The 14,856-nt window shown below is 44.2% G+C and overlaps 2 protein-coding genes across 2 annotated transcripts in view; both read right to left on the minus strand.

Moving 5' to 3' along the window:
- Nucleotides 1-245: 245 nt before the first annotated feature.
- Nucleotides 246-5,206, minus strand: Sirt6 (sirtuin 6). The gene has a single exon (XM_070521637.1). The coding sequence runs from the start codon at nucleotides 5,058-5,060 to the stop codon at nucleotides 4,029-4,031; it is 1,032 nt and encodes a 343-aa protein (XP_070377738.1). The 5' UTR covers nucleotides 5,061-5,206; the 3' UTR covers nucleotides 246-4,028.
- A 2,456-nt stretch (nucleotides 5,207-7,662) lies between these two features.
- The window catches only part of Nup133 (nuclear pore complex protein Nup133), a 41,653-nt gene continuing 34,459 nt past the window's right edge, over nucleotides 7,663-14,856 (minus strand). The window contains exons 27-31 of the mRNA XM_070521642.1: nucleotides 14,007-14,068; nucleotides 12,370-12,426; nucleotides 10,334-10,473; nucleotides 8,563-8,648; nucleotides 7,663-8,075 (exon numbers count right to left, since the gene is read on the minus strand). Coding sequence (XP_070377743.1) covers nucleotides 7,936-8,075; nucleotides 8,563-8,648; nucleotides 10,334-10,473; nucleotides 12,370-12,426; nucleotides 14,007-14,068 — 485 coding nt within the window. The 3' untranslated portion in view covers nucleotides 7,663-7,935. The remainder of the gene's footprint in view (nucleotides 8,076-8,562; nucleotides 8,649-10,333; nucleotides 10,474-12,369; nucleotides 12,427-14,006; nucleotides 14,069-14,856) is intronic.

The following is a 14,856-nucleotide window of genomic DNA, read 5'->3' on the forward strand; positions in this document are numbered from 1 at the left end:
CATGGGACTACAAAGAAATCACCCAGGTTTGTAGGTTGTAGCATGTAGGACAAACAAATTCTGGTGGAACCCGTCTCACAGCGACTGTGTATGTTAATGTGACTAGTATTAAAGCAATGTAGCGACACACTGTATTGTTGAAGACAAATTTATTTACAATATGCTGAGGTCATTCTCAGATTTACATAGCTTCGAGTTCAGGGTCTCACCCATGCTCTTGGGACAGAGGAACGACAACACAGTAGTGCAAACAATCACAAGTGCATTTATTGCACCTTTCACACTCTAATGCCTGCTAGCCGAATCACTACCTACAGAACATGCTGATGGGTGCCGCGACAAATCTAGGAAGTTCGACTCGCCGCGACTGGATATCAAGCGAATATGTTCGCCCCATGCTGGACGCCAACACCTGGTCGTTTGCGTGTACGGTCATGCGAATGGTGGTGTGCGGGGTCAAACAATTGTGTTTGTTTATTCTGGTGTCCTGCTCCTAGGCCTTACCAGACGGTCTCGCAGAAGCATGGATCGGCGCACCCTCGGAACGTCCGTGCCACCCACTGACCCCGAGCCAAAGAGGAAGAGCCTATTTCCTGTCATGGCCAACTAACCCCGATGTTAGGCGGTAACACTCGCACCATCTCTCGTAATATGTTGTAACCACACCGACCGCCGCTTAGCTGTGAGGAGAAGCCGGATTACAGGAGATGTGAGAACCATACGAGGAAAACATCAGGGGACGTGCGAGTCAAGCATCACCACAGGGTTCGTCACCAAATTCATGAGGGTTCTGTGGATGGTGAAGTATGGATGAATAGTGCTTTGAAGTCAGTAAGCCCTAACAAACACACGGTTGATGACCCCTCATGTTTGCATCCTGGGCATGAAGTCTTTGAAGGCCCTTTCAACACTGAATACTTCTTTCAATCTTTGGGAAACCAAGCATTTGCGGCTTTAGATACACCAACGTTAAAGTCCCCTCTTATAATCATTAGCATCTTCTTATCAGAGGTGTTATTATAGTAGGGCAAGACAGATTGAAGTGGATCAAGTTAAACTTAAGGAAATGAGTTCCTGATATGGGTGCTTTAGAAAAACTTCCCAGTACACTTTCTTGGCCATTGTACTTAATTTCTGCTAGTCGTATATCCCCAATGTGATCTGTAAAGGTACTGGATTTCTTCGCATTTGGTAGTATTTTAGCCTCATTGGTCTCACAGCGAAGGGGTTCATTTTGAGGCTCTTGTAAGGGGCACTAGCACACCTTTGGATGGGCATCATAGTGGGGACAGTGTGCAGCTGTTGTTTTGTATTGGGTGACCCTGCACATGTGCTGTTGTTTTGTGAGCAAAAGCGACATTTTAAGGGCCTGCTAGCAGACAGCAGCAGCACATCAAAGAGGGGGACGTAGGCTAAGAATGCTAACTGCATTAAAGGAAACAGAGTATATATATGCAGTATGAATCCTACACTTTGCATGGCCGAATACGTTGCACGGCTGGCTACAACAAAAATCTGTGACACCTGCATACATCATGAAGATTATTCAGCAACACAAAAGAATACATTGCGACGCTATGCCACGGCTGCAACATGACAGCTGTAGTGGGTTCCGGCTTTGAGTTGAGACATGGACCAAGGCTCCTGAACAAGAATGAGATGAAATTCGGCTTTTTTGCCGTTTCAAGCATAGAGGTCCTGCGGTGACCGAGCACCTGGTTGGGAGCACGCCTATACATATTTTACTGCTATGTCCCCAGCAGCATCACCGGTGTTATGATGATGATTGCTGTTGCCTTTCTCTTTGCATTGGATGATCTACGGGAGGATCTAGTCTGCCTTCCAGACCCATGGTGAAAGCTCTACTACAAGGCTGGATGATTGGAGAAGGGTTGCCAGATGACCTGTAAAATAATCTCTAAAAGACCTTTTTTTTTTTTTTTTTAGGTGAGAACCACTACAAGTAGCCAAGCCCCAGGCCAGGTGACACTCCTACCCATGAGAAAAGCCATTGTGTTTTCAGAGGTGCCATTATTCAAACGCAGTACCTACCACATACAAGGCTGATGCTCTGCCATAAGGCCATTACTGCAGTCAGTGCCAAGTTGTGTTGCATCGACCTAGCAAGCTATGATAACCAAGAAACTTTAAAGAAGCTAATGATGGCACTATGGGCGATGGAACAGAAAGTGATTAACATGAAAGTAAAAAAACTAAAAGATGGCAGCATGGATGAGAGAGCAAACATGGGTTAATTATATTCTAGTTGAAAATAAGAGGAAGTGGATCATTGATATGCAGTTGCAGTGCACAGTTCTAGCAGGGCACACACGAAGGAAAAAATTTCTTTGTGTTTTCTTTGTGTTCTGTTAGATCTATAATAGGCAGTGCAGTCAACTTCACATTTATGATCCTGAGCCAACTACCCTACATGCAACTGTTTATTGGAGGAGTGGTTAGGTAGGCCATGTTGAGCATATAACAGGTAACCAGAATCACTTTCAGTAGCAGAATGGGTGCCAATGGTCGGACAACACAGTTGAGTGTAATAAATGGTTAGATGAGGTGGCATGAGATCATACAATTTGGAGGCACAGTCTGGAGTCAAGACGGCATAGGACTGGGTCATGATAATTCCATTTCTTCATAAGCAAAGAGCAGATCATAATGGGGATATAAATAATGCATTGCTTCACAAGAGTTGGAAGAGTTTTTTTCACGCAGCAGCCACCACAAGGATGCCCAGCTGTCCTGGATAGTGCATTGACAAAAGAAGCGTTTGTCAATATATTCAGCCCTTCCACTGTTCCTGTAGCCAATGGACCAGGTGTATCACCTCCTTCTATGAGGCAGTCTCTCACAAGCAGTGCTTTCTTTTCATCTTGTTCTTTCTTTTGCTCCACTTCTTCAACACGTGGTGTTCTCAATTTGACCCTTGGAGACAGCTTTTTCCCTGGCGCATGACAAGCAGTGTTTTAATGGGCTTCAGTGGAGTTTGGTGGTCATTTGCTCTCGGCTAGATGCAGCATTATGGACTGTCATTCAAGCAAGATGAGTATACACAAATTTACAGATGCGTATCTATAAATAATGTGACATAAATGGGTCATATAAATGCTTATAAGCTATTACAGCAGCAAATAATTTGTAACAAGATACAGTGGACAAAAGTATAATAAAAAAAAGCTATTTTCACTGCACATCTTCTACAAATAATTTTCATAACAAAAAGAAAGAAAATAAACTATTACTTGTTGAGCAGCACACTTCATATTCAACTAAAATGCTCGAAATAACTATGCAGGTCAACTTGGAAGGTGTTGCATGAAGCCATAAAAAATGCTGAAATGCAGTTTGCTTCAATAGACAATGCTTTTACTCTAGATGCAGCAGTGAATGAGCAGTAGATTTAAATGAAAATGATGTTTAACTGTACAGCTTGTCCAAAAGGCATTTTACATAAATGACTCGCCACTGAGTGCATACTTTCAAACACAACATTTGTGCAGAAAAGTGTGCAACATTTTCTATTTCAAGCTCATAATCTGTGAAAGATGTTGTAAAACAGGTGTCAAACTAACAGCTGTGATCAAGAATAATGTAATTACGGGATGATGCCCAGCTACACGACAGTTTGGCTACTTCATTCTTTAGGAATTAAAAAAGATTCATCACTCAATATCATGAAACATGAATGCATAAAAGCTTACAATTTGTTAGCTCTGCATGCAGCATGGATAATACATTTTGGCAAAACAGCGATAACGGGTGATGCACAATAGGCAGCGAATTATACGCAAAGTGGAAGATGTCAAGGTAAGACTGAGCTATAAATACCACGAGCACGTCACAAACTTGGCGTTTGTTTGGAGAAGCATAAACACGTGAGGGAAGTTAAAAGAGGTGGCCCCGAACACCACCTCATATCACATCACAATCACGATGTATACGTAAACAATTGACACTTGCACGATTAACACGAGGCGTTGCTAAGCTGCAAAACGTAAGATTCTCTAGCACGTCGTCTGTCAACCGGTTGCATCGGTTGACGACAGACGACGTTCTTTTTTGATCGCTTTCCGCGTGGTCGCGTCGTCCGGCGAGGCGCTAGTTTCTCTCTTCCGGGGTTTCTTCTTGTACTTGCGAGGTGCAGGCGCCTTGGCGTCCGGCAGTCTCAACTTTGGATACTCCATAGGGGCTTCGCGTTTGATCTTGGTCGGGTCGCATTCGGCTGAGTAGGCCGGTATCGCGATTCCTAGGCGCTTCATCAGCTTTTCCATGACGTCGTCAACGTAGGCGCGCAGAATCAAGTTGGCCGACTTGTCGATCTTGGTCGGCTGCAGGTTGCAGATGACGATCTTGCCTCCCGTCTTCTTGGCCAGAAGGGGCAGCGCGCCGCACGGCACGATCTGCAGCGTCGAGCCGAGGCACAGGATGAGGTCGGCGGCCCTGCAGTGCAGGTCGGCCGCTTCGATCCCGTCCTCGGGCAGCTCGTGCTCCCAGTCCAGGATGGAATCGTGCAGGTGACCGCGGCACAGACGGCCGTTCTTCTTCGGCACGGGACACGACTCGCCGGTGGGCTTCTGGCCGACCGACTTGGTCGCCGTGGTCCTCACGAACTGCCGGCCGCACTGGTTGCATCGGTCCAGAAACATGTTTCCGTGCAAGTCCGTGAGGATGTCCATCGGGAAGCCCGACTTCAGGTGCAAGCCGTCGACGTTCTGGCTGACGAGGAATTTGAGATGTGAGCTGCGCGCCAGCTCAACGAGTGCCATGTGCGTGGAAGTCGGTACCGCGTCGTCGAACGAGATGTTGACCTGCGGCTTCTCACCCTGCTGCTCCAGAGTCCAGACTCCACGCGGACCGCGGAAGTCGGGGATCCCGGCCGACGTGCTGATGCCGGCGCCGGTGATCACTACGATGTGCTTGGAGGCCTGCACCCAGTCGGCGAGTCGCGCGATCTTGTCTTCGAGCAGCGACGGCTCGTCGAAATGCTCGGCCTGGCCGCAGATGCCTTTGTCGGCGTACTCGGACAGCCCGCTTGCATAGTCGCAAGACATGGCGAGCTTTTTGCGGCAACCTGCGGTTTTCGCTCACACTTTCATCGGCATCGCTGTTGTTTGGCCTTTGGCCACTGGTGGTTTGTTTTAGATACGACGATGCGGCTAGCAGAAGCAGGCCGAGCGCTCATGAAAGCCTCAAGATGTTCAAGAACAAAATAAAGAATTGCAAAACGACAACGTTGCACAACTTCAAATTACAACAGAGCCTGATGTAAGGAAACAGCAGTCACAGAGAGCAATAGGATACAACAAAAACAATCTAGTCACATTTTTTTCTTTAGTTTCGGTTCCGATTTTGTGGCTACTGCAAGCGAATCGCACAGCCGCGGTTACTATATAATGCGCTCACTCGGCAGCGCATTTGTGAGGGAAATTATGAAATTTGTTTTCGCCCTCGGATGCTTTAAGGGAAAAAAAAGGGGGGGGGATGCGACGATTGCTATGCACGAATATAGTGCCTAGAATATAGCACGAAGGCAAGCTTTCTAGTAGAAACGCGGCCTCTAACATAAAAGATGCGGTGACGGGTGTCTTTTTTTCCCCATTACAATTGTTTGTGGGCTGCCGTTCTCAAAATTTCGAGGAATAACTTTGTAAAGAATGAAAAGCAAGGTATGAGTGGTTGGGTATGCGTGGTTCGGGTTTGGTGCAAAACTATTTTTGTCGAAGCGACGCACGACGCTGGATTTTCTGCCACACGGGGTCCTTGACGCTCTCGCGTTAAAACTGCACCTTCGCCTCTAGTTCGTAACGGGCCCGTGCTTTTTCTTTCCTTTGGTTTTAATTTCGTGTCTACGTTGTTAAACCATCAGGGTCCTTTTAAAAGATTGCAAGCATGTATTCGCATCTTTTCCCACGCGATTTGCGTTTCGCACGTACACACGCGCACGCAACGCACAATTTCATTGATAGTTAACGCGGGCCTCAAATGACTGTTACCTTGCATATAAAATGCGCCTCAGAATTTTCATGTCCTTTTTTTTTACTTTTTTTGTGTTTATTTTGTTTACCGCTATCCTTAGGTACATAGTACACATAACTTTGCACGAGGCCAGCAAGTTCAACTGTGCCATGGCATTGTTGAAGCCTTGCATGAAACAATTTTATTTTGCCAACTATTTCGAGAGTGGGACTCATCACCAACTAGGCAGGTCATTGACAAAACATGATACTTTGAAAGCTGATAGCGAAACAAATTTCTTAAGTTTTGTAATTCAACTTGCTTCATTGTGGAGAGATACTAAAGCAACAGACACAACAAAATGAATGTTGTAGTAAAAGCATTGTATACGAATCTAGAAAAGTGTATGTCGAAAATCGTAAAAATGTGAGAGTGAAGTAAAAAAATTGCGAGTCATGGCAAAGAGCCCAAACAAATTTCTCATTGATACTGACAATACTTCTGTTCTATAAATAATTCTATCACAGCTTTTGCATCTACCAGATTGCTGTCAATCCAGTGGGTTGTAAAAGACTGTTTAACATCAGTGTACCTCCCTCCGTCTGTAGATGTGAAGGCATCAAATGTCCCATTGAGTGAAAAAGCTGGTGTCTGTCGCATGAACAAGTGGAAAAAAAAACCCGAATTCCCATTGGCTGCGACGCCACATCATCAGTTCGCCTCGATGGACCAGAGTGGGCGAAAGGGTACACCTGCTGCTGCACTAGCACAACAGGTGTTGTGCGAGGGGAGAGGGCATCGCCCGATGCCACATCACCCTCTCTCTTGGAAGCCTGCGTTATCTGCGCAAGCTCTTGCCTGCGTTCTAACCATGCCTCAGTAATCTCTATAAAGAAAATGTATAGAAAAACAAAACAAATTTCTCAGGGAAAAATGGTGGTACTGAGCTTTAAACCTACGACCCCATGCTCAAAGGCCAAGTGTCGTACCCACTGGGCTAAACCAGCACCTCCTAGATAGCAGGCCTGTGCACTCTGCTATACAACTTCCTGCTATTTGGACCGACATTTCAGTTGTATGCCCGGCGTGATGAACGTGGCCACGTCAAAATCATCGCAGCTTACCAACACCTCCTAGATCTATCTAGGCGGCCTTGGGATCACCTGGGAGCATCCACATTAGTTTATATGGCAGTCGGGCAAGGTAGCATGATGTCACGAATTGAACTGCATCGGCCTTGTACTATCTCGTAGGCTTTGGCCAAGCATCTCAACGCGCTTGTTTGCCCGCTATGAGTTCATAGCTTGAAGGAACGGGACCACACAGTGGCGTTCACTTGGATGTTAAGCTTTCACATTCACAACTCGTAAAAAGTGCTTGGGTGGCCTCGGATTTTTCTTCTTTGCCTTGTCCGCTGCATGGCCCAACCACTAGATACGGCTACGATTACTGTTACATCTTCTGAATCCAACAATACCTGTGGTGAGCTGTAGCCTTAATCCTCAGCAATGAGTGCGTTTGCTAAAAAAGTGACATTAAGAAATGCTGAGAATCTACCCATACTTTTGAGGAGGGTTGGATAATGTAGGTTGTGCTGATCAAATTTCAACAAGCATGCCATTTTCCTGTGACTAAGGCACCAGGGTTAGTGCACCTGCTATTATTGCACAAGGGTGTAGTAAACCAAGCATAACCATCTTTCATTAAAAGGTAATTTAATTTCCAAAGTTCCAATGTACAGTTATAACGAGGACTGAACACCGCTTCCATCACATGAAGAGCAGCGCAATGTTTTTTATTTCGTGGACATTTGTTAACTTCTGTTTGAAGTACGAGCAACAGTATAAAGGTGGTAAAAAACACAAAACAGCAACGTGAAACGATGGAAACAAAAAGCAGCAGTCCAGCATGAATGATGTTTTTTTTTACACTGAGACGAGAGTTGCAATCTTGGACGTCATGTCGGGGGATCTAACATGCTGCCACTCGTTGCATTTGCTCGTAGCCGGCACCAAGCATAAAAGAGAAGGTGGGGTTGCTTCCCAGGTCCTGCAAGTCCGGCATCTCGAGCAGCTCATCCAGGGAAGGCAGGAACTCGGTCAAGTTCAAACCTTTGTCCCCCGGCAAAGGAACGTAGCATGATGTCAGGACAAAAAGTGGTGTGAGTGGGGACAGCACAGATGCATACAGATATAACTGCTTAGCATTAACAATGTGAAAGGTCATTCTCATCATCATCCCATTTCAAGTAATACAGTGCGAAGCCTTAGAAAACACGGGGAAGGCGGGAGATGGAAATTCAAAATGATCAGCAAAACGACGACAAGGTAAAAATGGGAGCCAACGCATCGACAAGTGTACTTGTCTTTTTCAAGGTGACACTTTCCTGTGCTTTCCTCAGCACAGTATCGACACAGTATTTCCTCAGCACAGTGTAATGGTGAAGCCCTGTTACAGGGATCTGCAATTATCCCTGTCCTGCCTCAACAGAAGCAAAGATGCGCTAACAGACTTTGCAGTGTCACTCCTCGACACACTTGGCTGGTATTCTTACGACTTATTTCGCATTAGAAATACAAATGTGTGAAAGAGACTTACCCTTGGAAAAATGCAGTTCTGCAATTCTGAAGAATAGCAGATCTGGCATGACGCGAACAGGATCGTCAGTGTTCAAGTCTTCCCACCTAGAAAAATCAGATGTGCAAGTAAATAACAGAGGTAAGAGAGGACACTGGTGAGCTTAATGTTTAGCACTCAAAAACATCTGAATCTAATTGCTTACATAAAGCTCTCACTGTTACTTTTGTGCAAGATATGGCTGACACATGAGTTCAGAAGGTTAGTATAAATAAAGATTGGTAAAATGCAAATACAATGCAAGACCAAAGCCCCCCTGACAAGAGATAGGAAGTCACCATGAAACCCTCTGTGAAACTGCTTGAAAGTGTTCGTATTATTTGGGAGCACAAGGTACCAACACAATTATATTACTTGCAATTTAATTTTAGACAACTGGAATAGGTGTCACCCAACATTTGCCATTTATCTCTGAAGATTGCGTGCTTGTAGTCTACACCAACGTGAAGTTGCCAAAAGCGAATAAATTTAGGTCATAGCTTCCTTGTTTTGCTGGCTGCAAACAAACCACACTGGTCAGCCTGCTTCAGGTCTTTCCATTGAATCAAAAGGAGTGGAAAAATGTTTTTAGCCACTTGGCTCATAGCATGGCAACACTGATTTGAAAATGACAGTACACACGAAGTTAGCAACAACATTTTTCATCTAACTGCTGTCTAACTAGTCGAATGTGCGAGCTCTTCTTGAAGAAAAAAAAAAAAGGACATTGTTTGTACACACAAAAATGCAAAGGCTCTAAATGAGCAACAAGAGCTGGAAAAGAAAACAACAGCCTTGTGGAAGGACTTCAAAGCAAGGTAAACATGGGGAAGGCAGGCAATGGAAATTCAAGGTGATTATCAAAACGAGAACAAGGTGAAAGTTGGAGCCAATGTTTCGACAAGTCAAGTTGTCTTTTGTCGTCCTGAAAAAGACAAGTCCACTTATCGAAACGTTGGCTTCCGCTTTTATCTTGCTCTCGTTTTGCTCATCACTTTAAAGCAGAGTGTTGCACACAGTGCTAACTGGAAGTACAACACAGACTGTTAACTTCTATGTTGATTACGGTGTATCCAGAAACTGGCAAGTTGAACAGTCGGGCTAGTTGTTGCAGGTTCAGTGTACCGATAAACAGTGCAACACCCGAACACGTATGCAGGGAACAGCAAGGACAAGGCACATGCTTGTCCCGTCACACTAGATCTGAGTGTTGTGATGTGTTCCAGTAATCATAGACCGGGAGGCTAGCAGAGAAGTCATTGTAGCTGACGGTAGACGTAAAGATGGCAGCAGATCAAATGTATGCATACATATGCTTAGTGTCTATATTTATGTTAATAACAGGGGCACTAACTGCCATGGCATGTTAACTTCTCTGTTGACTTTTATACCACCCATAGTGTCTATATGTGAGGTTGCAAAGAATCACCCACAGATAGTTTTTTTTTTAGAATACTCAACCAGAACTTAGTAATAGGGCACTTGCACTCACCGCTGAGCATTTTGATTTCACTGATATACACACAGCATCGTTTAACGTTACCTGTCCATCAACGCCACCTATGCACTTTAGGGGCGACTCAACACGAGCTAAATTTTAAACTTGCTCCCCAACCAGCAGGCTGGGTGAGGCCAGTCTCTCACATGTGAAGTAGCCATAGCTTATTTTTTGCATGTTGGACAGCTTCGCTGTACCCTCGGTACTAGCGCTGATGCAGCGGTACAAGGAGTGCCTGGACTGTGCTCTGCTTACTGGTCCCTGAGGATGGCTGCACACCAGATGCGCATGCGCAGCATCTGGGCTCTCGTCTGGTCCGTGACAAAGCTCAGCAGCTCGAGGGCCTTGGCAAAGTCGTACTCATTGGCGTTCACATTGTCTCGGCTGATGTACATCTGCACACAAGGAAAGTGGGCTCACACCAGGCACAGTAAAAATTGCAGGCGTGGTTTGTAACATGCTCCAACCTTGGACGACAGAGAGAATATTATTACAGTTAAACCTCGATATAACGAAGTCGGTAAAATTGGCAATTTGCTTCGTTATATCGAAATTTTGTTGTATTGAAATTCGATCTTTTATGCAAGTACAGTCGCCAATCAACTTTTTTTTACACGGAAAGAGGCCACAGACTTTTTCGAATTATCGGGCAATATAAAAAAAAAGCAAATTTAAATGAGAAAACAATTAATTTTTATAAATTTGGGAGTCGGTGACGAATAGTACGGTTTCATGCCACGTACGTTCACAATATCTTCTCGGCGGTATGAACTAGGCGAAGCCAGCCACGCTTTCGCGTGCACTCCATCCCCGCGGCTGACAGCAGGGAGCAAATGCTTCGTCTGCCTCTCGCTCCAATGGGTCACCGAAACACACGCGTTGCAAGACAGCTTACATGGTGCTACGCCCACTCGGCACGGCCACCCTTTGCACACGTGGCAGATTACCTCTAAAGCAGGGTGTGTGGCTGAGTGTGCGCTCAGCCGCACTTACAGCCATGCGCAGCTACGGCCGAGACGCACGCCAGAAATCGAGATGTGCACCAACTTAACCCCCGCTCTGCCCTCCTGCACTCTTGATCGCGTTGCCGCGAGCTTGCTACCCCCCCCCCCTCCCCCGTTTTTCCCTGAGCTTGCGCGGGAAGGCAGCACTCGTGAAGCCACCATCTTGTGCTAATGGTGCGAGTGAAAGTGTGCGAGGGTGACCTCGCACACTTTCACTCACACCAATAGCACACAGTGCGCAGGGCGTGATAGGAACTTATCACACTTGGACTTTATGCGGAGCATGATGCGGCTCCATTTAAGTGGTCACTCTTGTCCTGGGGCTGCGCGATTTGAGGTGCATTTGCAGCCACCTGTAATTCAATCGTTTGATCATCTGCGCCTGCAGAAGTTTCCACTTCTTTCCACGGTATTCCTTTGCGGCGGCAGTGAAATAATATACAAACACAATTCTTTACATTGAGGTTCTAAATGCATGGTGTTCTATGGACAAGAGGTTATGAAAAGTTAAATACTTCATTATAATGAGGTTTAACTGTAGTTGCACAGAAGATGAAAGTCAACATTTAATTTGGCATGACGCAGCAGTCATGCTCGTCCATGATTGATCCAACACAAGAGCTGTGCCCAAGGCAATTCATGCAAAACAACCAAATGATGACACAGGCAATAGTCACTAAGTGACTAAGTTGAACTTGCAAGTATATACTGCAATTTCGCACATATTATCCACTTCAGCATATAACTCATACCGGATTAACCAGCCCTCAGGAGAGAAACACATAAATAACCTCTTAAAACAATGTTATACTTTCATAAGTGTGACCTGATACAGCTATCAGCACAAAGAAAAGCTCTAGAAATGTTATTTTGTATGAATTAAAAGTCTTTTTACTTTTCTGATCTGTTAGTGTGACTTCTTACAGCTGCTTTCTGTTGAAGTGTGCTGCGACTCTACGGCAAACCGGAGTGCATATATAGGTGAACTTTGGCATTGGACGTGGCTTCATAGTAATGTGATACATGTAGTCTTACATTATGACTTCTTTAAGTTATTCACATATACCAACTTACACAAACTTGTCATGTTGCTGGTACTTTATGAACTAAGTAGGAGCGAGCCTCTAAACACAGAAAAATTTAAAACTTCAGAAGCTGCTCGCTCGCTTTCTTGATGCTAACTGACCACTGGCAACAGTGTACCACGTGGTAAAAACCTGAGTGCGAAAGGCCCGCACTTCATTCAGCATGCACTGAAAAAAACAAACAAAATGTCTGTGAACTCACCTCGATCAACTCTTCCGGTCCAAGTGCACCCATGGTCTTCGGGTCTAAGCAGTATGCCTGCAAGTATCAGGATGGCACTTACAGTGATAGCACAAGAAAGCCAGATGAACACGCGAAACCCAAAGGTATTCACTCACACGCATCTTCATTCCACCTGGACTTGAATCCTTATACCTTTGTATTATTACAATGCCTCAATATTATATTGCATTCCTCACTAATCTTTGCAGGCATGTGCAACTTGCTTTTGGATCGTCCTCGTCGCCACCACAGGCAGCATTTAATGTTACTTCTTCTACTGGTATTACTATTCATTTTGGACTTGCGACCTGTATTCACTGTTTTTACTTGGCACTTTTTAATTTACTTATTGGGCTTCAGGTAATCTGTGGTGGATCACAGCAAAGGTGATAAGCTATTATCAGTGAATGCTAAGTAGGGGTGTGGGAATATTCAAAACTTTCAAATATTGAATCGAATAGTCACTATTCGTGAATGGAAATATCTTTAGAATATTTTTTGAATATCTCAAAACGGCAGCTGCATACAATTTGGAGCAAACGTATAGTAAATTTCACCCCCTGGGGGCATAGTATATACATAAAACATGCGAACTTGTGTAGTGGAGTAGGCTGCATTACTTAGGTAGCCATACTTTACAGGCTATACAGCGATCATTTGCCCTCTCTAAAGAGTCTGTGCATGCAAATAAACTACTCGATTCCTCCCAATGCTCTCATTGTGCTTTTAACAAGTAACGCTTGCACTATGTAGTGACAGAAACTTGCAAACATTAGTAATATTAGGTGGTGAATGATGGCTTATAATTGTGATAATGGCTCTTCATTATTCAAAAACTATTTGATAGTTGATTTGCTTCTGGCACTATTGATTTTGTCCCAAAAATCATTATTCGCGCACCCCTAATGATAAGTATATGAGCGCAAGTAAGGAAGCAAGCAAACAAACAAAGAAATCAATCAATCATCGAAACAAAATGTCAGACCTTGCCTCCTGGTTATTTTACATGTTGAGACGAGAACAAGAAATATAAGATAGGAAAAATAGCTCATTCAATGCCCAAAACAGGTGGTAGCATATAAACAATCAACTATGTGCAGATAATGCCTTTATGCACTCAAATCTACCGCTTGATGTACATGTGCTGTTTAAAGTGGCGAAAAACCGAAATTGAACAATTGAAAATTTTTCTTTTTCTCTTTTTTTCAGTACAGAAGTGAAAGAGCTTGATGGTAAAACAAGCTCTGAGGATGCTGTGGCACACGTGGACAAGATATTACGGTTGCAGACTACAAAGTTTTTCAGACTTTATTTAAACATTTTTCTATGTCGTACAGTCAAAACGCTTGACAACAGTGATTACTTGCTGCTCAAAGATATCTCAAAGCCCATGCTTCTGCTTGTTAAGCAATTTTTAGTTTGCGCCATTGTTTCATTATGCATTTTAGTCTGTTGTAATGTGGTAAAAGCACTAGAAACTTTTAATAGACATGACCGACCTGGATGATTTCAACATTTCACATAAGGACATGTTGTTTGAAACTGCACTAATATATACAGCCCATCTTTACAAAGATGGACACGGTGCTTCTAAATTGAACGAACGTCCAGCTCACCTCTTTCACTGCTGCTGGAAGTGACTCCTGGTACATAATGAGTTCATGCTCTCTGTTGATGCCTGCAGCAAGACAATAATGAATGAATGAATGAAAGAATGAACGAATGAACGAACAGAAAGAAAAGAATAGCAGTCCTATCTGCTGTCATTCCAGACTGCATAAACGTGGGGCTATGAAATGTCTTTCCTTTTCACCTTCAAAGTCCTGAATATATACCTTTCTCTCTCTCACATACACACAAAAGCACTTCAGAAACAAGCTTCATGGTGCCCCTGAGATGTGAACTAGGGTCCACTGGGTCTGGAAGCTGCCTTTGTAGAGCATGTCATGTTGCAAATGTATTGGGAAAAATGCAGCAAGAGTTTTAAAGGATGCATATAGAAAGGAATGTTTGCCTGTTGCACTGTGACTAATAAATGTGTCAAGAATAAAGAGGCAACAACGAAGACGCAGAGAGAAAAAGCAGCAGATAGCAGAGAAAAAAAAAGAAAAAAAACTGCAAGCAGAAAACGCAGTGCACCGCAGACAGGGGCAGACAAAGAAATTGGACACACATGGTGCCAACTCACAGCAAGTTTGTTTCAAATTCCATAACCGCCCTTGCGCTAGAGCCCAAGGATTTCACTGTGCATATCAAGCAACAAAAGCTTGATATACAGAGTGAATTGCTTAACCTGGCATAAGAACAGTAACAAGCTTTGAGATAAACTTGTTGCAAGTTAGCAGCGTCAAAGCCCCATTTCATCATCTGTCCCCGTCTGCAACGCACTGAATTTTCTTGCTGTAATGGAGAAACGATGGGCTCAAATATAGTAACAAGCAACAATAGTCAAGCTATACAAAGTTT

Source organism: Dermacentor albipictus, chromosome 7 (assembly GCF_038994185.2).
Source record: "Dermacentor albipictus isolate Rhodes 1998 colony chromosome 7, USDA_Dalb.pri_finalv2, whole genome shotgun sequence".
NCBI lineage: Eukaryota > Metazoa > Arthropoda > Arachnida > Ixodida > Ixodidae > Dermacentor > Dermacentor albipictus.